The following is a 23,325-nucleotide window of genomic DNA, read 5'->3' as shown; positions in this document are numbered from 1 at the left end:
CTTAACCTGGACTGAGGATCTGGCCCTAAATATTTTATCTTTCATAAAAAACAATTTGTGAGATCATCATCAATCATTTGTATTACTTGAGGGCCAAGAGGCCCCAAAGAAGACTGAGGCCTCTTTGAGTATGTCTACACTACAATTTAAAACCTGTGGTCGGCCTATGCCAGCTGATTCCGGCTCGGGCTCCAGGGCTGACAAATCGTTGTGTAGATGTTTGGCCTTGGGCTAGAGCCCGAGCTCTGGGACACCATGTGGGTGAAGGGTCCCAGAGCTTGGGCTCAGGCTTGTGCCCAACATCTACACAGCAATTTTTAGCCCTGCAGCCCGAGCCCCACAAGCCTGAGTCAGCTGACCTGGGCCAGCCAGAGTGCTTTTATCCCCGTGTAGACATACTGTCAGTGGTAGGTGCAGTACATACACACATTACAAGACATTCTTCCACAAAGAGCTCACGATTTCAATAAAGAGTGCAAGGAAATATTATCATTCCTTAGTTACCTAAGCTACACAAAAGATATTTGCCCTGTGTAAAAGCATTGGGTGGGTAGGCAGAGATCTTGGATCACACTAGAGGTAAAACACAATGTGGCAATATCTTAAGAAGACTGAAGTGACTGAAGCAAATGGCTCCCTTTGGGTGATGGAAGGGTTTTGACACACCAGCAGAGATGAAAACACCCCTGTGGTATTTGCTGCTGAAGTGAAGCCGTGGGGGCTGGCCTGCCTCTAATACTTTCTAAAATCATAATTCAAAGCTCTCAATATATGTTAAACTCTAGAAATGTAACCATTGTTTCATTTCATCTCCCATCCATAACTGAACAAAGAGGTTGTTTTTGTGTTAATTAATGTAGGTCATTAGTACTCGGAAATTGTTTACTCTTTGGATATAATGTCCTGATAGTAAAGGTAGAAGCTGTGACTGCAGTACAAACTCTATTATCCAAATGCTTTGGAAGACCCTGGGGAAGTCTGGACAATTAGGTTGCACGTAATCAAGAATGTTTTAAATTCAAATGAATAGAGATTGAGGGACCGTTTCAGAAAAAGGTCAGTTTTGGAAAATCAAAGCTGTACTATAGCATTTGTGTATACTTCTATGTGATTAATATTCAGTGATTCCTTCCATTTCTTTCTAGTTTTTGTATATATTGGAAATAAATTGATAATGTTAAAAGAAAAGTGAACAAGATAAAAATATTGCAGCAGTCTAGATTATGTAAAATACCTATTACATTTTCAACATCCTGCTATAATTTCATACTGAAGCAATGGAATATTGTGACAGGGTGTACCAGGCCTTCTTTGCCCCCCATCGGAGGCATTGCTACACTGACAAACCCACACAAGGAAAAGCATCGCCTAGGAAAGACGGGTTTCAGAGTAACAGCCGTGTTAGTCTGTATTCGCAAAAAGAAAAGGAGTACTTGTGGCACCTTAGAGACTAACCAATTTATTTGAGCATGAGCTTTCGTGAGCTACAGCTCACTTCATCGGATGCATACCGTGGAAACTGCAGCAGACTTTAGTGACGGATAGTCAATTTAGATGTCCAAGCACTGCCTAGAGAAGCCTCATACTGTCAGAACCAACAAGCCTACGGCTAAAGTAATCCTTGCATGCATAAACATGGGAAACTTGACTAGGAGGAGAGAGGTTATATTACCTCTCTATTTGGCAATAGTGTGACCACTGCTGGAATACTGTGTCCAGTTCTGGTGTCCACAAACCAAGGAGGATGCTTATAAAGTGGAATGGGTTCATAGAAGAGCCATGAGAATGATTAAAGGAGTGGAAAACATGCCTTATAGTGATTGAATTTCTTAAGTCTATCTATTTAGCTTAACAAAAGGAAGGCTGAGGGGTGACTTGATTGCACTCTGTAAGTACCTACATGGGGAACAAATATTTGATAATGGACTCTTCAGTCTACAAGGCAAAAAGTATAACAAAATTTAATGGTTGGAAGTTGAAGCTAGCCAAATTCAGAATGGAAATAAAATGTATATTTTTAACAATGAGGGTAATTAACCATTGGAATAATTTACCCAAGCTTGTGACGGATTCTCCATTACTGGCAATTTTTAAAATCAAGATTGGATTTTTTTAAAGATAAGTTCTAGTCCAAAAAGTAATTATTCTGGGGAAGTTCTATAGTCTGTGTTATATAGAAGGTAAGAGTAGGTTATCACAACGGTCCACTCTGGCCTTGCAATCTATGATCCTCCAGCGGATAGAGAGGCAGTGGCCAATCAGACCCCACTAGGTAAGATAAGAAGGCTTGTCTGCTTCTTCTGAGAGAGAATGCTGAGTGACGCTGGGACAGGAGAAATAAACCCTGGCTCTAACCAAAACACCCAGACCCAGGTTGGAGCCTAACAATCAGACTGCATCTTCAGTAATAATTTGTGACAAACTGTTTATTTCGTTGTGGAGTTTAAAATCCCAGACAGGCATTTTTAGTTGAATTTCAATTAATTATTACAGGACTAGAAAGTGGTTCACTGCACAAGACACCTTGCTTATGATGAGTTCTGAAAGATATACAATGGCAATCTCTTATCCTTGAACCTTCAGATAAAAGCCTTCCTTTGTCCTAAAAGCAAAAATCATGTGCAATTAAGAGTCCCATGTGTTTCAGGAACGGTTCTTGGAATCAGCAGCTTCATCATCATGTATGTGGCTTTTTATGGATACTGACATGGATTCCAAGAAGAAAGTCTATAATCAGCTAAAAAGATTTTTATTAAACCAGATTCCGCTTTGTGAAGACGACCAATTCTTAGATTTATTTTCATTTTGTTTTTTCTTATCTCTGCAGTGCCCTCTCATGGCCTTATCACATCACAACTTGCCCAGCCTTGGCTCTCCACTGGTAGTTTGCTGCCTCTTGAGTGGTAGTGGCACTTTAGCCTTCTGGCCAAGATACATATAAGTCCTACCCCTTCCGGAGCGTTACAATGCAAATGAAATTAGAAACAAAAAACACAGGATTGTCCGATGACCTTCTGTAGGACCCCACCCTTTAATTCAGGTCTTGTCTTCAACAGTCCATACATCAGCCAGTTACCTACGGTTGGGCCACCCCTTAGAGCAGGAGGATCATCCAACCAGCAAACTAGCTTAGTCTCTGGGCTTCAACCAGACTTCTCTCACATCAGGAGAAACAGCACTCTGCTGTTCTTCCTAGACTGGGCTAGATCTTCTCCTTTTAGCTCCCCTATCCATGTCTCACGTCTGCTGCATGTATAGAAAGGAGGGATAAATTGGATCCAAAGGCTTTCATTAAACCTCTCATTGCCAGTATGGGGGCCTATCTGCCTCATCACGTCACTATTGTTTCCAAAAATCACAGCATCTAAACCATTACTAGAATGCTCCAGATTTGTTTGACCTAAAGATCTGAGAACTGAATATTAAAAATGTCTCCAAATTTTTCTCATTTTCACAAACTTTTCTGAACATTGCCTGAAAGTGTGATAGGCTAATCAAGGCATTTAGTATCGACAAGATCTTGACTGTCTGAATCTTATTGCCTGCCTACAAAATAGTAGCTATTGACAGATGGAAACTGTGCTTTTCTTTGAAATGTGTAACCTAAAGGAGTTCTCATGGAACTCCTGGTCTTCAAGATACCAGCTGCTACTACATCAAAGATCTTGGCTGTCATAAATCTTGTTCATCTTTGTTTAATGCTAGATAGGTTCTACCAATGACCTTGGCCATGCTCCAAGGATTTTGTGCTCCTCCAGCAATGCACAGAGGGCAAAAAAGACATGTTCAGAATTCCTGAGCAATCCTGGGCCTAATTTAAGTTTTGTTGGAGGCTGAACATGCCCACAGGATTAGAGGAAAGAAAGGTGAAGAAATACCATTTGTGGCAGTGTCTTCAATTCAGCCCCCTTCCTTTAGGTCCTGTACGAAGCATATCTTGGCTTGACCTAAGGATCTATTCCAATGTATTTAAAGTGTCCTGGATTTGTAAGAATGGTATTTATAAGCCTATTAATCAAACAAGGCCTAAAAGTTTGGTTCCTTTACATACCATTATAACTGAGGCTCACGCACTATTGCTTCTGCATGTAAGGTCAAATCCTAAACTATACTTACTCTGCATATCTGCATCTTCCTGCTGTTTTCTAGTCATTTCTCATAGCTTTTATAAAGATCCCATTCATGATTTGTATATCATGCTGGAACAGGTTTGTCATACCCAAATTCCCAAGCCCTGTTGAAAATACAGTGGTATTTCTCCAAGCAACTGAGCCAACATCATGCATTCGGAAGACAATTCTATGGAATTGCTCTCCCTCACTATGCCAGAAACTAGTTACTTTTAACTTTACAAATAGTATAAATGGCAAAAAATAAACGTATAGTATTAAAAATCTTTTAAGATTTAATAATGTAAGGTGTTGAGCATCATATGGGTAAGACAATTCATTAAAAAATTACAATCTTTTGTAGTGTCCTTTTAAATATTATCAGTATGCAACACATACTTTATTAAGAATGCATGTTTTAATACCCAGTGTTCCTTTTCTCCAATCTGTACAGTAACCATAGTACTTAAGCATATGAACTATCTATAGTTCTGGAGTTGTGCAATAGTGTGCAGTGAATACAAATTTAATGAACACTAAAAAGGTGAATCACTCTAGGAATTGTGTGACATAAGCTGAAACGGTCACTGAAATGATGCCAGTGAAATTACATGTCATTCTCTGAAAGAAAATAGCACACAAGTTACTTTAAAGATGACAGAAATGGCAATACTTTGACCAGGTGAAATTCACTGTTCATGGAACTGTTGAAAAGAAACAAGAAGAGGAAATACTGAAGACATTATTCATCCATCATGCCCATTCCAGGTCATCCAGGTGACATTCCTTTTTCAAAGTGCCCATATAGAAAACCAGGGCTTGAAATAATGACTTTTTTTTTCTACCACTGTGGTAAAAATTGTAAAAAAAAAAAAAATTGTCCAGTTATATTAGTTCCATGTTCAACTGTAACAGTAAGCTACATGTCTTGCTCCAAGAGCAGAAACATTCTGCAACTGTTATCATACACCAGACTTGTGTATGTCTACACTTCGAGCTTGAAGGTATAATTTCCAGCTCTAGGAGACATACCCATGGTAGCACTGATTGAGCTAGCTCGCTAAAAATAGTGTAGCCATGGCAGCGCGAGTGACAGGTCTATTTTTACCATACTAATGATTAGAGCTAGCATGGGTATGCCTCCTCAAGCTGGAAATTATACCTTTGAGCTCAAAACATAAACATACCCTTAGAAGCATATGTTTCTCTGCCAAATACAATGAAATGGAAGAAATAACGAAAACACATAATCCACAAAGCTTTGTGTTTCCTTGCTTTTTCTTTCCTTCTTTCATTCCCCAGTGCAAGTTAGAGTAGCTTCATGACTGCTGTAACATGGACTGGAAGATAACAGTTCAGAATGGGCTGCACCACCAGCCAGGATTGTCAAGTACATTGTACTCCAAACTCCTTAGCTGCTGCCTAAGGCAAGTTTAAGTTTGGAGAGATGCAAAGGGGATTTAGTAGTTGAGTATATAGTCTATATTTAAAAAATGCCTTCCGGGGATTTCATCCTGAGTTTGGTAAACAGAATTAAATGTTTGTATAAGTCATTAAAGTCAAAGAAACATCTTATGTATTCTTTAGTTAAGACCTCATAGAAGCTACTGAGTTCTGAATTTCCAGAAAGTTGCCCTTTGATAAGAAAACAATTGCAAACTTGTCCAGCATATGTCCTATAACAGGGGTTCTCAAACTGGGGGTCATGAGGTTATTACATGGGAGGTAATAGTCTCTGTCAGGCGAGCTGTCAGTCACCACCCTCAACCCCACTTTGCCTCCAGCATGTATAATAGTGCTAAATATGAAAAAAAAAAAAAAAGTATTTTTAATTTGGGGGGCGAGGGGGTCAGAGGCTTGCTGTGTGAAAGGGGTCACCAATACAAAAGTTTGAGAACCACTGTGACTGCATACAGATTCAGGGTCTGCAGTGTCTGGAAGCAAGGCCTGCAGCAGAGCCAGTCTCCAGGCAACCTAATAAGCACAGTTGGCCTGTAGTAAGCTGCCTGATTGGTTACATAGCCTCTCTCAGGGAAGGACTGCCTTCACACCACAGCAGAAGCTAAAAAAAGGTGAGAATATCAGAGGCACATGGCCCACACAGGAACCAATGCAGTGCTTTTTGCATCCAATTGCACACTTGGAACTGAAGAATTCTGCATGAAAGCATCTCTTCGAGTGACCTCTAGAATTGCAGTCTCTCTCATCAGGGGCCCATGTCAGTGCTTCTACATAGCTGAGCACTTTGAATCATTTTGCTGCTGTTACTTCTAGAGGAGTCCACGGCTCTGAAGTTCCTGCCTCTTTGAAAACAACTCTGACTGAAAGGCAGATGCCTGAACCAGAGTGTTCAGATTCAATAGATGTGAAGACAGTTTGAATTTAGAACGATAGGGGGGATGCAGTAATTAGAGTTATGTCTGTAACATATTTTCAGCTACCTAGATTAAAGTTCACTTTTTGCTATTTGTCAGTTTTGTCTTGCATATTATAAATGAGAATTATGTGAATGATGTCTTGCAAGGACAGTTTTACAAAGGCAGTCAATCACATGGGATCAATTTATCCTTGAAAAAGAAATCAAGTTGAAAATTTGCTATTTACCTCAAGCATCAGCAAATCAGAAAAATAATATACCATAACAGTCTCTAAAGGTTTCTTAAGTGAAGAGGGAAGATAAATATAACACTTTTTAATCAAAGATTAACCAAAGTAAATATAAAAGCTTCTCTGACAGATTTAGCCCTTTTGCTACTCACATTCCCCCTCCCCCACCCTTAATAACTATTTTATTCCTGTGTTTTCAATGGAGCTTGAAATTAATATGGTTCATATGCTTTAGCATCATAGAATGGTATCAGCATAGCTCTGAACTGAATTGTTAACCTGTATTCTCTTTCTTAGGTTTCATCCAGTGGTCAAAATTCTTTTTGATCTAGATCCTACCCACACATTGTTTGTTTTTAAAATTTGGCTGGACAAACAACAAAATAAATGCATTTTACCAAGAGGACAATCCTTCAGTTATGAATTTTTAGGTCCAAACTCTGACCTCTTAAAGAGTGTTGATTTACTTTCCAGGGGATTTTGCTACCTAGATGAATCTCAAATAGGCAACAGTGAATGTTGAAAGTCATATTGAAAGAATGTTGAAAGACTATAATTGGTAAAACTGGTTGTAAATTCCAGCACCAGCTACTTTTATAGGATAATTATGAACTTTAGATGGCAAGTTCTTTAAGACAGGGCATGACTATTTTATCATATGTCCTTACCGTGCTTAGCACAACAGGACACTGATTAGGATATGTAGGTGTTACTACAATACACCATAATAAAATAATAATAATAATAATAATAGAGTACTTTCCAAAAGAATTGTGAAGTCAGAATGATTCCTAGCCACTTGACAAGCCACTAATCACATGCCCGTCCTCGACTTTTTACTCTGAACTTCAGAATATCCTCTTTTTAGATTCTAAAATGACCTCTTCACAAAATGACCAAATCACACAATTTGAACAATTATGACGAATTGAGACGAGTTGAGATCTCACAAGTACACCCTAGCCTTTTGTAGCATTCAGCTCTTGCAGACAGAGACAAAGCAGCTATTTAATAATGGTGACATTTCCTTATTCTTGATATATCTTCTCTGTTATTGCTGAAGGGGCTGAATTATAATTTTTCTGTTGCAAATAGAAGTCATTATATAAAAATCTAAGAGATGAATTAATAGATATTATATAAATATTTGAAAAAATACTTATTGATAACTTAGATGTTTTCTGCATTTTGCAGCTTGTTATGTCTTTAATATTTTCTTTCCTTTTGCTAATTTTCCAAATATCCTTATTTCCAGTTTGTTTTAATTTTGAAATGTACCTGGATAGGCTGTTTACTTCATTGGTCCAGTTCAGAGGGAAGATAAGAGAAAAAAAAACCCCAGTAAATCCCTGAATGAGTTAAAAATGCCAACTTGGCATGCCCGATCAGTAGATTTGCTGTTATAAGGTAGCAGTGCCTCTACGGGAGGTCCACATAATGGATAAATGAAAATAGGAGGATTTTGCACAATCTGATGGATCTGGCTTGTGGACAGCTGAAATACAGCCAATAGCAGTGACATTTCCACCCTCATTCCTTATTGATAAGCATCTATCAGATTAGAAAAGAGATGGTCACTACTGGTGTCATGGTTGGAGAGCAAGATGGAGGAAATGTTCTAGATCCCTGGGCAAAGATCACAGCAGTTGTCTGATGGGGTCAACCCGATATTTGTGGGGTGGACCCATTTCCCCATGGTGGGTGAAGGCTAATGAAAGTCCTATGAGAGGTGGACTCATCCACGGGAGCAGGATATCCTCATGGCTTTAAGTGTGGCTCTATTCTGAAAAGTGACCATGTACTGCGGCACCTTCTAGCTCCGATTATTCTTGTTGTGTATTTAGTCCTATTTGCTTATTTTAGAGACAAGTACATTTTGATAGCTTTTTAAAAATCACATTAGCCATACAGGGAGCTGGATTCTATTCCTTCTTTTATATCAACAGCATTGTTTACTCAGTTCCAATCAGCTATACCTGTGCAAATCACTGAATACAATGTGACTGCACATATAGCAGCCCACAGTAGGAGTTGTACAAGTGTGGCATGCACCAGCACTGGCCTCCCCTGGCCAAGTGTCAAGAAAAAGGGAATTTTCAGTTCTGATCAGGGATCTATAGGACTCCCACCAATAGACTTTTGCCTGAAAGAGGAAATGGATCAGAACTTTACTTCGTACTTATATTTCTTACATAAAAATCTTTCTTCTTTCCACCCTCTGTTAGACCATTTTTACCCTTTTCAGAAGTGTCCAAGCAGTTTGTACATGTCTTGACATATTGGTTTTCCAGTTCCTGGAAAACTATGCCACCAAGGTCTTGCAGCCAGGCAGTTAATATGGCCCTAAGTGTTCAGAGGTTTATCCATTATTTAACAATATTTTCTCATTTTAAGCATCTTCAACTTTTTAATTTTTAAGGGAGTATTATTAAGATAAAGGTTGACCAACTTCTGGCACAGCTGAACCTTGCTGGCTTTTTAGATGTGACTCAGTCAGGCTTCAGACAGCATAATGGCACTGAATAAGTCCTGTTTAATATGGTTGATTTCCTGCGGCCAATAGGGGGGAAAAACACCTGTTCTTGTTGATTGTGTTTCAACAGTCTCATTTTCTTGACTAGAAGTTGGTGACAAGACTGCAGTTCTAGGCAGATGAGGCTATTCTCAAGTGGCTATGCTCTTTGTGAAGGAGAGGATGGTTATTTTCACCTAAAGGGGTCTCCTACAAGGTACTGTTCCATTCTATCCCCACCTGCTGTGCAACAAGTATCTGAAGTCACTGTAGGAGATCTTTTGGAGATAAAGGTATGGACCTATTGTTTGAATAGTGTCCCCAGTATTATTATTAGGCTTCTCTATGGTGCTCACCACTATATTATCTGAATTTGTGCTCATAACATCCTGTAAAGTAGAGTAGTATCATCTCCATTTTACAGATGGAGAATAGTAGCACAAATTTGTATTGCCCAATGTCACAGAAGATGTTTTTGGCAGAGCTGTGAAGAACCAGAGAAATACTGGAATGAGGAAGAAAAGAGGGTGTATGGGGGGGGGGGGAGATAAAATGACAAGAGAAGGAAGAAGAGTGAAGAAGAAAATGAAAGGGAAGGAGACAATCAGAAGAGAAGAAACCAAAATGCTGAAAACGAAAGACAGAAGAAAAAAAGAGTACAGTGATGGACAAAAGCAACAGAGACATACTAAATTACATTTTGAAAAATGTTTTTAATAGAAAACTGAATGACTATGTTCAAATTAAACAAACAAATATTATGCATGTACAAAAGATTGAATTCCCTCAGAAGCTCCTTTCTCCTCTATAACTGTACATAGCATGACCAAAAATGCCTGGGTGATCTTTTATCCCTGACTTAGAAAGGAGAAATATGCTGTTTAAATTTACCAGAAATGTTGTGTGGACAGAGATATCTTGGTGGGTGGGACAGACGATTTTATTCACCCGTTAGCAAATTACCTATCTTATGGGTTGATCAAAACATATTGCTTGGCCTGCTTTCCTGAACATGCTAGTCCAGCCCTGCCTGTAGGTCCACAAGCTGCCTTCATTTGCTTGAACCAGTCCTGAACTTTCCAGTCAGAAGGCAGCTTCTCAGAATGATTTTTATGTAAGAAATATAAGTTCAAGGTTTTGTACAATTTATTTTTGTAAATTAGCATCAGTGCTCATAGTAGTAAAAACTGTAATACATTTCTCAATATGGGAAGATTTTTAATGCCCCATAATCCATAGCTAGAAAGGAGAAAGATGTTTAGTTTCTCTCTCGCTGGGTAATTATATAGTCCTTATGTCTACACAAACAACTAGCTAGCAGCAAGTTGGTGTGCAAATCTACCCTGCACTAGCCTGCTGCAGACTGCGTGGATCCTGCATGTTAACAGGTTTCAGAGTAGCAGCCGTGTTAGTCTGTATCTTCAATCTCTTTGGTCACTCGATTACAGACCTAAAAGTGGCAATTCTTCAACAAAAAAACTTCAGAAACAGACTCCAAGGAGAGACTGCTGAATTGGAATTAATTTGCAAACTGGATACAATTAACTTAGGCTTGAATAAAGACTGGGAGTGGATGTGTCATTACACAAAGTAAAACTATTTCCCCATGTTTATTCCCCCGCCCCCACTGTTCCACAGATGTTCTTGTCAACTGCTGGAAATGGCCCACCTTGATTATCACTACAAAAGGTCCCCCCCCCCGCTCTCCTGCTGGTAATAGCTCACCTTACCTGATCATTCTCATTACAGTGTGTATGGTAACACCCATTGTTTCATGTTCTCTGTGTATATAAATCTCCCCACTGTATTTTCCACTGAATGCATCTGATGAAGTGAGCTGTAGCTCACGAAAGCTTATGCTCAAATACATTTGTTAGTCTCTAAGGTGCCACAAGTACTTGTTGCATGTTAACAGTTTGTTAAGGCACTATGATTGGTCCTGTTTCAAAGAGGACTTGATCAAAGCACATTAATGAATTGCTAATGTGCATCAGTCATGGTCCACACAGACAGTTAGTTCACAGCAGGCTAGTGTAGGAAGATTCAGACCCCAGCTTGCCACAAAATAAATATTTATATAGACAATCCTTAAGTGCCTGAATTTTTGCTATACCTTTCCTACAGTCTTTTTATTTTTAAATGGGACCCAATGGAATTCAAAGGAATTCATAAATCAGAGAGGATGGAATGTCAATGCTCCAGGCACCCAATCTAATGCCCACTGCGCACAATGGCAATCTTTCCAGAGACTTCAATAGGAGGTGAATTGGGCTATATTACTGTGAAAAGATAGCATCAGACTTATTTAAAAGATAACATGGAATAATGATGGAAATCCTGACAGTGTGATTTATAGATACTGTCTCTCTTGAAAGCTACCAATGCATTTATGGATTTGCCTGATTATTTAAGTATTTGTTGTTATAAGAGCATACATAAAGAGACCACATTAACTTAGAAACTATTAAATTGCCAAGAAAGTCTCTAGTTAAGGAAAAGGATTTTTGCTTTTAGTGTAGTTTTAGGAGTATGATACTGTATAATTATGCCATTTTAGTAATTTAGGACAAACTATATTGTACACTTTTTCTAAAATGTTAAACCAAATCTATAACCTAATCAAATAATTATTTGGAATAAGGAATAACTAACATGGAAGAATGAGGCCAAATTTTTTTTCCAGGAAACTTGGGCTGTTTAATAAACAAAGTTTACCTTTTCGATTTGGTCCTGTGCTGCAATAATCTCATAGCCATCCTGCCCTGAGCAATTTTTAAAAACCAAAAACCTCAGTGAGGACTTCTCAGTAAGTTTCTTCATGTGGTTGGAAAGGACAGGCTTGGTTTTCCTTCTCTTGGCTCCAGTAGGAAGAACCAGACCATTCATCGTCCAAGTTACTTTCTTCATTAATGACAGATGCTCTGGAAGAAAAGAGGGGAAAAAGGTAAAGTACATATTTGGCTTCAAAATTAAAAATGGACACATCATGCTCCCCTTTCTCTATTATATTAATAATACACACTGGCCTGTCTCCATGTACATGCTGGTATTTTCTGAAATACTACCACACTCTTCCCACTAACCATGACATAAGCTGTAGCAAGCTGTCTCCACTGATAGCCTGCATAAATCATCATTCCTGAAGGGAACAGATGTTCAGGGTATGAAAGAGTAATACCACAATTTAGTCATAATTAAAATTCACCCTTAGCATGCTTCTATCACCGATCAGAGGAGTATTTACCTTTTCACCTACAAAAAAATTGCTTCCCATCTCTTCTGCTTCAGGAAAATTCAGCCTGTTCCTTAACTTGTACAATGTTTGAGTTCCACATCTGACATTGCATCCCACAAAGGATGCTATTTTTCCTCCTTAACAGTTGATTTCCTTACATGCTTAAAAGGATGACCTCTACCTAGTGCCACGGCACAGAATATATTTGCAACTACATCCAAAGCTTGAACCCTTACTGGAGTTGCCATACAGGAAAGTAAATTGTAGAGAATACATTGCTACAGATTAAAACCTGGTCAGTAAACACACTATTTTTGTCAGTAATAGTTTAGTCTCATCTACACATTTTCAAAAATAGAGTTCAGGGACTAGGCCATTTAATTCCCATTGATGTTAATAGGAGCTGCGTGACTAAATCACCACATATCACTTTGAAAATGTAAGGATCACATTGCCATTATTAGTGCTGGATAACATGTTAAGTGAATGCCACTGTTCTTTTTTTCGGAGAGTGGGTTTCAATTCACAAATCTTTAACATCATGCGCATTAGATTTATTCCATTATGGAATATATAGAGCATGTTAGCATGTGTTTGTTTTCATTAAAATTACAATAATAAATTGGCAGTGCTTCTTGCTGCAATTTGGATTAGTTCTAGAAGGATATACTCCCTTTTTTCCCCTCAAAGACATAGCTATTTACAATGCAGCTGGAAAGAGCCTCATTTATTCAGGGGCTCTGTTTCCCAAATAAATATCCTCAGTGGGTAACTGTCTGTAGAAATTTAACTGCTCCAATTCTGTAATATGGGTCAGATCCTCAGCCACTTTACATGGGGTTGACTCTGTTGACTTCAGTAGAGCTACACTGATTTACAGCCACTGAGGATCGGACTCTATAAAACCATCTAATGGTGATCAATGGGTGGCATTTTGGAATGTTTGTTCTCAGCCTAGAAGTGAATTTCATTTTTTAAAGTCTTGGCAGTTTCTATTTTCTGCCTCACATTAATATCCTCCCTCCCTTTAGGAAGTTCTTTACATTTCTGGCAGAACTCATTAATTTCCTGTTTTTCCCACTTATAAAACAGCCATCCTTAAGGCACACACAGCAACTCATGTTGGGAAGTGGGATAGTCTTGGGCCTTTTGTTTTCACTGTGAAAACTGATCCAGATTTGGCCAAGTTATGAGCACATGTACATGCACTGAGCTTGTTAGAGGCTTACTGCTATATCTCCAAACACTCCACCTGCTGTGAGTAGGCCCTAGCCCCACAGCACTAGCCCCTTCATGCCAAATGCACTGTGCATGCATCAGCCCCATGGAGCTTTATAAATGTCAACTACACTCAGCCTCTTACAGGGTGGACATGCAGCAAAAATTCCAGATAGGACATAGATGAATCATCAACAGTGGCTCCCATCCCTTCAGCCTAGGGGAAGGTGTGCTGGGTTGGAGGCAGGAGGAGACCTTCCCCTGAAATTCTGTGACTTCAAAGTCCTTATTATTGAATAAGACCTCATACTCCTACCTTAGGAGACAGTCAAATGTCATTCCTCCCTGCAAATGGCAGCCACTTCCCAACCAATCAGACTACCAACAAACTCTTTCTGGTTCAGCCATGCCCCTCCTTGGGGCTTGATCTATTAAAATAACAAAATTATTCCCACATAAAGTTCTCCAATTTCCACTAACTGCATACTCCCACCGAGGATCTCTCAGTCTTCCCTACCTGGAGCTTTCCCCCTGAAGACTCAGGGCTCCCTGCTGGCACCTATTCACTCCCAGCAAATTTTTGTAATCTCTCTTTCACTGAGCAGTCCCCTTTCTATGCAGCTTCCTTCTCTTCATAGGAGAATCAGCTCCTCCACACTCAGCTGGCTCTACTCATTAAACCTCATAGGTATTTAACTAATTAAACCACATTCCTGGTGTGGCAGGCAGGGCTAATTGAACATAGTTGGCCAGCTCCAGGCTTCTAGCCCTTAAAGGGGTAGACCACCCTACATCCCATTTTACAAATGGAGTACCTGAGTACACTGTCTTTCAGAAAAAACAGTAACTATGGTTCTGTGATATGTATTATCTACATGGATTCCGCTTCTGGTTCACATGAGCCCCGTGCATGCAGGTCAGATTATTTTGGCTAGCAGTGTCCATTAGCGGCACACCCTGCATGCCCTTGTGCTCCCTCCAACTGAGGGCAAAAAGGATGGAGCAAGCCCAACTGTCCTTCAGTAATACAGAATTCAGATGGAACAGAACTCTGTAGGACAGCCTGCAACTAATTGATGAGGTGTACCATCAATTTAAATGTCTCCTGTAATATATAAACTGTTGCTGATGTGGAATCTAATAGAGCCCCTGTGAATGCTATTCTCTGAGTCAGCAACAGTGCTTAACTTTTCTTTGTTGATCTTGGGACTCAGTGTGGTAAAAAGATGTTAGATTATGTGAATGGAATCATTCACCTGCTACAGTGATCTTCCTCAAATAAGCCAATTGTCGAGATATGGATATACCTGGATCCCCTGTCTCCCAAGGTGAGCTCAAAGCTGCTATGACTACCAAGCACTTGAAGAGTACCCTTGTTGCTGCTGAAAGACCAAAGGGCAGGACTCTGTATCGGGACTGGGATACTCCCTCTTGGAATCTGAGGTATTGCTGTGTGCCAGATGTATCAATATGTAAAATTATATGTCTTGCAGACTGAGATCTGTGAACCAGTCTTTTGGGATTTACGAAAGGGATTATGGAGGCCAGTGTTACCATCCTGAATTTGAAATGGTGGATGGATCTGTTGAATCTCTTCCTTCTTCAGAATTAGAAAATAATGACAGTAAAAACCCCTTCCTCTGAACTTCAGGGGCACTTCTTCCATTTCTTACTTTAACTATATCTTGTATGAAGGATCTCTGGAGAAGGGAAGAGAAAGGCGATAGGAAAGGAGTGAAATTGAATGGAATACCCCACATTTATAATTGCTAAAACCTAGCAGCTTGAGGTCATTTGATTCCAGGCATTTTAAAAATAAAAAAGGTGGTTTCCAATGGGGGTGGGGGAGGAGGGTGTTGTTCTTCCAAAGATTCTTTTGGCTCTCAACAATGGCATCAAACTTGCTGCCAGGTGAGGGATGCAGGGTATGCTGTAGTGAAGGAAGAGGCAAATGGCCTTCTGCATTGGAATTTCTGCTTCTTTCTTAGCAGCTCTGATAATCGTTGTGGGTTATAACAATACATGGAAGTCTTTTGTCTAGAGTGAATTTTCTTCTAGGCCTATTTTCTCCTATGGGCTAGCAGGCAGAATCCCAAGGAATGGAGACCAGCTGTCAAATCTTTCAGAGAGTGTAGAGCTTCATCAGTTCCTTCACTAAAACATATCATGACCTTCAAATGGAAGGTCCTCAGTTGTTGTCTCCTTCAGTATTTCTGAAGATTTTAGCCAAGAAGCCCCTATGTATAGTGATGAAGGTGGCCACTGAGCATGCTGCAATATTGGAGGCACCTAACACAGCCTGTAGCAAAGTATGAGCTACCAAATGTCCCTCAGGTACAACAAACTTTAGTTCCTCCTTATGTTCTTGAGGGAGTTTCACAATAAACTATGATACCTTGTCCCAATTAAGGTAATTATATTTGGACAGGAGCACCTAGTAATTTGCAATATGCCTCTCCAAACATGATGATGAGTAATTTTTCCTTCCAAATAAACCTAATATTTTCTGGATCCTTATCTCTTGGCATCATTTTCGAGGGTTTCCACTATCTGGACATTTCATGCACTCCAATTGCTATTAGAGAACCAAGAAATAGTTGGGTGTAAAAATATTCAAACACATTTGAAGGGACGTAATAATACCTATCTGTCTTTTTTACAGGTAAGTGCCACACATGCTAGAGTATGCCATAAATATTCTGCCAGTTCCAATATCCCCTTGTTAATTGGCATGTAAAGCCTTCCATGCATGTAGGAGTGAAAAATGTCCAGTAGCTTGTGTGATTTTTCCTGCACTACCTCCACAGAGATTTCTAAAGTGTCTGCCATGCTACACAAAAGTTTCTGAAATGTTTTTAAATTGTCTGGCTGAGTGGAAGTGGAGGTAACTACTGCCTTATCTAGTGATGAAGAGGAGATCACGGCTGGAATCAAATTCTCTTCCTACCCCACACGCTATAGCCCAAACTCTGTAATCTGTAGCAAAAGGTACAGAAGAAAAGGTATCAACACACTGTCAGTTGATCTGGGCCTACCAGGTAAGCTCCTTTTTTCCCAAGGTCAGGGGTCTGAGGCCACAAATTTTCAGAGTATGTCTTTCCATAGGCGCTGACTCCGTGGGTGCTCCGGGGCTGGAGCACCCACAGGGAAAAAATGGTGGGTGCTGAGTATCCACCGGCAGCCCCCCATCAGAACTTCCCCCTCCCGCAGCGTCTCCTGCCCGCCAACGGGCCCCGTGGATCAGCACCTTTTCCTCCCTCCCCACACCTTATGCCTGCTCTGAATAGCTGTTTCGCGGTGTAGAGGAGGCTGGTGGGAGGAGTGAGGATGTGGCATTCTCAGTGGAGGGGCGGAACTGGGTGGGAAGAGGCAGGGCGAGGGTGGAGCGGGGGCAGGAAGAGGCATGGTGGGGGTGGGGCCTTGGGGGAAGGGGTGGAGTGGGGGTGGGGCTTGGGGCAGAGCTGGGGGTCGAGCACCCCCCGGCACTTTTGAAAGTCAGCGCCTATGTGTCTTTCAATGTTTTATTGAAGCAGTCGACAAGCCTGTCAGACTGAAGGTGATAGATGGACATCTTTAAGGCCTTGATTATTAAGAAGTCACACAATTCCCTCCTTAATTTTTATGTAAAGTTTTCTCCCTGGTCAGACAGTATCTCTTTTGGTATCCCTACCCATGTAAAAATTTTCATCAATTCAGTGGTGATGTTAGCACAGTGGTTGAATGAAGGGGGAGGGCCTCTGGGTATCACATGGTGTAATCCATTATCACCAGGATGTCTAGTACCCAGCTGCACACTTTTCCAAGGGTCTAACCAGGTCCAACCCTGGAAGGGTATTCTGACCATCGGGGGGGGGCGGACTAAAAGAGACCTTTTGGGTCCAGTCCATTGGCATTTGGGGCATGATGTGCTGTAGTCCTTGATCTGCTGTGCACCTCCAGCCAGTAAAATCTGAGGGTTACCCTTCTGAGCAGGGATGGCCAACCTGTGGCTCCAGTGCCGCATGCGGCTTTGCAGAAGATAATATGTGGCTCCTGCTAGGAGCTGACTCTGGGGAAAAAATGATAGGGCACCTACTGGCAGCCCTATCAGCCTCCGGTCCATCCCTTGTGCCTGCCAGCGGCCCCCTCAACCAGTGCCTCCTCCTCCCTCCCCTAGCGCCTCCCATCTGCCACGATCAGCTGTTTCGCGGCATTGAGGAGGCTCTGGGAGAATGAGGAGGCAGCAAGGACATGGTGCACAGCCTCACCCCTTCCTCCCCCAGCACCACCTCCTCCTCCCTCCCTGTGCCTCCTGCCCACCACGATCAGTCTTCCAACAGGAGTGGGAGAATAAGTACTTTTTCGTTGAACATAATGGTAAGGCCATGTGTCTTCTTTGCCAGATGTGTATCTCTCAGTTCAAATCTTCAAACTTGCAGCATCATTTTGCTTCTAGCCATGCATATATGGATTAAGAATTCCCACAAGGTTCTGAACTCCACACTTTACAACTGAAAACTTTGAAAAGCAAACAGATATAGAAGCCCAGTTCTTCACCAGATTTGCCAACTGATCAGAGACTGTAACGTTAGCCTGCTATTAAGTGGCCTGGCACATAGCCCATGTGAAAAAGCCCTACTCTGAAGGAGAGCTTATAAAACCGTGCCTCACTGATGTGGTTTCAATCCTGTCACCAGAGAAAGAGAATCTACAGAAAAAAATTTTCTGGCCTGCAGCTTTCACACCACACAATAGGACGCAGAATCTCTGACCTGAACAGTGACATCGAATCACAACTGCATTCGCAATGTCAGCAGTGTATTTGAGTATCGCTTTGGATGAATCATGCAATATACAGGATAAATCTTATTATTGGTATTTGTCTGCGCTGTGTCTGATGACTGTGTTGTAAGGGAAGAACTCCTCAATATCTTGTCACTAAAGGACAGAACTCATGGATGAGATTTAAAGGAGGCATTGATGTTGGTAGTTGTGAAAAGCCACTTGCCTTTACAGAAGCTCACTGCCATTGCAACGGATGGGGCTCTGTCCATGTGGGGGTCTGCAAATGAATTAGTAGAGCTTTGTAATTCTGACAGGAGCTTTCCCGAATATTGGACATTTCACTGTATTATTCATTGGAAGGAACTGATATCTAAAAATCTCAAATTTGATCACGTCATGAAACCTGTCTTGCACGTTGTGAAATTCATTCTCTCAAATGCACTCAATCAGACAATTTCAAAATGAAATTGAAGAACTGGATGAAGACGACGCCCCTGCTGATTTGACATTTCATTGCACAGTTCGATGGCTCTCGAGGTAAAGTTATTACCCGTTTTTTCGAGCTCCTGGAACCAGTAAAATTGTTTATGGAGGAGAAGAACAGAATACACCCCGAGTTTACAGATCCTGGATGGATTCTAGACTTGGCATTTCTTGCAGACATGCTGCTGCATTTGGATAAACTAAACATGGACTTACAAGGAAAATTCCGGTTGCTGTCTGACCTAGTGCAAGGAGTATTTGTGTACATGAACAAACTGCAGTTGTTTCACAGACAAATGCTTGAGGGAGACCTTACACACTTTCTCTCAATGTCACAACTTCAAGCCAGATCAAAAGAAGATGAGCAGAACACCTAAAACAGCACAACTAGGTATGCGAGCATGATTAAAGATCTTAAGGACAGTTTTGAGGAAAGATTCCAAGATTTGCAGCAGAAAAGAGCTCAAATCAAATTTCTGATTGACCCTTTTAGTGCTGAAGCCGATTGTCTGAAGCCCCCTTTAGTCACTGAAGCAACATCTCAGATGGAAATAATAGGACTTTTGGAAGATGACAGATTGAAATCTGTTCAGAAGACAGAGGGGATCCTTACTTTCTGGAAATCTGTACCAAAGGATAAATACCCCAACATCAGAGGTGCAGCCCTACAATTAATCTCAATGTTTGCCTCGTCCTATCTTTGAGAGTCTGTTTTCTTGACACTCAAACGTGAAATCCAAGCACTGATCTGTTCTGACAGACAACCACTAAAGAGAACTGCTGCATGTGAGCACAACTGAACACAAACCAAACTTCAAGGGAATTGTTGAAAGCAAAGATTGCCAGAAGTCCACTAAGTAAAAGATTAAGTTATTATCGTTAATTATACATTATAAATATACATTATCAACTTATATAATGATTATGTGTGCGCATACATACATACACACACACACACCCCTATACATATATGTATATAATCATTACATATTACTGTGGCTCTTTGGCAATGTACATTGGTAAATTCTGGCTCCTTCTCAGGCTCAGGTTGGCCACCCCTTCTTTTCAGGGTCTTCGCTCGCCCTAAGTGTCCTCCAGGAGGTACTACATGTGTTAGCTGTAAGACTCTCTGGCAGAATTTGTTTGGAACTAAAAGTTATACTTGTGCTTTCCTGGTTTGGGAATCTTTTTGCCACCCAGTATAGCTTCTCTTCCCTGAGTTCAAAGCAGGGCCACAGCTTCATCAATTGAAGGTCTACCACTCTCCATTTATACTGGCGAGTTACTCATATGCCCTGCTCAGTTTCGGGTCATCTCTTTGTTTGCTTATAAAATCTACATCTGCCATTAGTAGGTCCATATCAGGAGAAGGTAAGGTGTTCTATTTCCCCTGTTGTGAGGGGAGCTACAGTTCCTTTTGGGAGATCCCTTCATCAGGATCCTCTGTCTCCCTAACCCCTGCTAACTTTTTGTGTGTTTTTGTAGTTCGAGGGCTCCTCCTTGAGGGCCATTCCTTTTCAGAGGTTCATCACTCCATGATTTTACGATCTCTCCAAAAAATTCTCAATCCCAACCCAAAATCACCAGGTAGGCCCACACGGGGGCCACTCCTGTCCATACTTTTTCTGTCCGGCTTCCTATGGTGAACTGTACTTCCCTCATGGGATAAGGGTGTACATCACTATGCATGCACTGGACACAGATGATTTCCCTTGGGTTATCTCCAACTCGTGTTAGTTGTTCTCAGATCAGCTTTTGGCTGCACCTGAGTCTATTAGGGCTGGAACTTCTACCCCATTGATCCACACAGGGACTAATATCTTGGCCAGGGCTCTTTTACTAGCCCTGGTGTCTACCACCCATGCCTGCCCATAGGAGCAATCCATGAAGGGGCAGTCACAGCAGAAATGACCTTGTTGCTTGTACAAAAAGCAAGTCCCAACTAAGAGGTTTTTTCCACCCCTTGACTGTTCTGGGGGAGGTGTGGCACTCATGGTGGGTCTTCCTTTGGGATCAGTCCCTCCTCCAACTCTTTCCTCCCCTTGGAACAGTCTTCCAGAGCTTTGTCATAGCTGTGGGCCATCCGGGAGGTCGAACCTGGCATTCAGCGGCCCGGTGGTCATCTCCCACAATGGCCCCAAAGGTCTTCAGTCATTGGCCCCCTGGGATGTACATCTTCGATCTTGGGTGTCCTCATTTTTGGGGTTGTAGTCACTAAGTAATTTTCTGCTAGCCTGGTTGCCTCAGCCAACATCTGAGGCTGATGTCACAAGACCCATTCTTGCCCTCCAGCTGGGAGCCTCTGCGTAAACTGTTCCAGCACCACTTCTTTAGCCACCTGTTTCCCTGTCCGATTGCTGGGCTGGAGACACCACCAGCAGTGTTCTTAAGACTCTGGACATTGCTCATGGTCGGGCTCCCTGTGGAAATACTTCCAAATGGAAGTGCTATCAGTGGGTTTCCAACATGATACTGAAGGTTTCTAAGATGGCTGCCTTGAGTTTATCATAGTCCTGGGCTTCCGTGGTGTCAAGGTTCCAGTATGCAGCTTAAGCAGGTTTGGTAAGACATGGTGCTAGCAAAACAGCCCAGCGTTCAGCTGGCAATCAAGCTGCTGTAGCGACCCGGAAAGCTTTGGGGTCATTCCCCAGCCCTACTTTCATGAGTCTTCCTGGGAGGTTTGTAATCATTGTGAGCCTTGGGGCCACCACGTTCATGCATGTTCCTTGGGGTTGTAAAATGGCTGCAACATATTGAACCAGGTGATATTGTTGTTCCTGCGGTTGCTCTGCCAACTCCCAGAGGGGCTGTTGTTGCTGCTGCTGTTGTTAGGCAGCTATTTGTTGAACATCTGGTTCTGCTGCTGCAGTTGTTGGGCCGCCTGTTTTTATTGGCTGTCCATCAGCCATTTCAAAGATTTGTTGAGGTCAATTTTTTCTCTTTTTTTCTTTTTTCTTCTCAAGGTCTTACAGCAGACCCACGGCATATTCCCATGTTCTCCACTAAGTTGTGATGATTGGCACTTGATGGAAGCACTACCTAATGGTTAGACAGTCAGTTCCTCAGTGCAGAGTGGTGTTGGTAGGGGAGTTTGGGTCCTTCCACTCCACCAGGCTTCAGCCCAAGGCCCTGTGAGGGTTACTAAAGACCAGGCACCCAAGAACACCTTGCAGCTGCCCTCGCTAGCCCACTTCCTACCTCCCATTCTATAGACCAAGCTTTGAAGTCTGTAGTAGAAGTTACAGAAGAAAAGGTATCAACTGCACATTCAGTGGAAGAAGTTTTGGTGTCTTCAAAGAGAAAGCCCAGGAACTTCGTGTTCAGCTGCAGCTCTCCAAGATAAAATATTTAAGATGTGCTTCTCTCATTTCTTTGTCCTCTTGCAGAAGGAGCAACAAATTGAGCCTCTAGCAGGGATTTGCCCATTCTCCAAGGCAAAAAAGGCACCTTGAGTGCCCATCATTAAGAAGAACAGCTACATCACAGGAAGGGCACGTTTTGAACCGTGATTACTTTCTTTCCACCATAGAGGCTAAATTCTGGTACTAGGGAAGTCCCTAACACTACTATAAAAATAATGAATAGATCTGAAGTGTGAAAGTACTTGATAATGTTTCTCCAACTGTATTGATACAGTGTACTCTTTTGTGCCTCCCCTACTGTTTCTCTCTCTTAGTTTTCTTCTTTCACTTACTTTTGTGGAATTAAGTAAGCAGATTACACCTACAATAATTCTACATAAATTCTACTCTGAAAAATAACTTTTTAAAAACTACTAAAAAGAGGATATAGGTTTTTTCTATGCTCATTTACATTTATGAAAATTATTAGAATTTTTTTCAAAGCTACAATATTGTAGCTGAGAAATACATTGAAAATATATTTGTTATTATGACTTTGCAAAGTAGTTATGGCTTATGATATTAAATATGAAACAGCAAATCAAGTCTGTGCAGCTTGAGATCTGAATGCACTGGTGGGTAAGAAAACATAATGTTGTGTTCAATAACATCTGTCCAAAATACAATTGCCTATGTGCTTAGTAAATACATTATGCCCAGGTCACATTCCTGTGTTCAACTAAGTTTATAGTCACTCCCTTTTCTTTAAATACTTGTGTTCTTTGTTTCTGCATGTTCTGAAGTGTCATCATTTATTGCCATAGGCGCAATGGCTATATTTAACTAATAATGACAGTGGTTGTCATTAGATTTTAAACTCAATAACACTAGTCTGACATATTATTTGAGGTATGTCTTAATTTCAAATTTGATTAAAATTACAAACATCCCATCTTTTATGCCAATCAAAATATTGTCACCTCCTCTCTTGAACTTATCTATGAACTCTTCATGTAAATAAGTCCTGACATTTGTACCTGTTTAAAGTGAAGAGTC

At 41.1% G+C, this 23,325-nt stretch overlaps 1 protein-coding gene across 4 annotated transcripts in view; it reads right to left on the bottom strand.

Annotated features, from left to right (window-relative positions):
* The window catches only part of DCDC1 (doublecortin domain containing 1), a 418,164-nt gene that overhangs the window by 328,276 nt on the left and 66,563 nt on the right, over positions 1-23,325 (bottom strand). For all 4 annotated transcript variants that reach the window (XM_048854576.2, XM_048854579.2, XM_048854578.2 and 1 more), the window contains one exon: positions 11,944-12,149. In XM_048854576.2, coding sequence (XP_048710533.2) covers positions 11,944-12,149 — 206 coding nt within the window. The remainder of the gene's footprint in view (positions 1-11,943; positions 12,150-23,325) is intronic.

The sequence above is a fragment of the Caretta caretta genome, chromosome 6 (genome assembly GCF_965140235.1).
Source record: "Caretta caretta isolate rCarCar2 chromosome 6, rCarCar1.hap1, whole genome shotgun sequence".
Classification (NCBI taxonomy): Eukaryota; Metazoa; Chordata; order Testudines; family Cheloniidae; genus Caretta; species Caretta caretta.
This window is presented reverse-complemented; position numbering and strand designations above follow the sequence as displayed.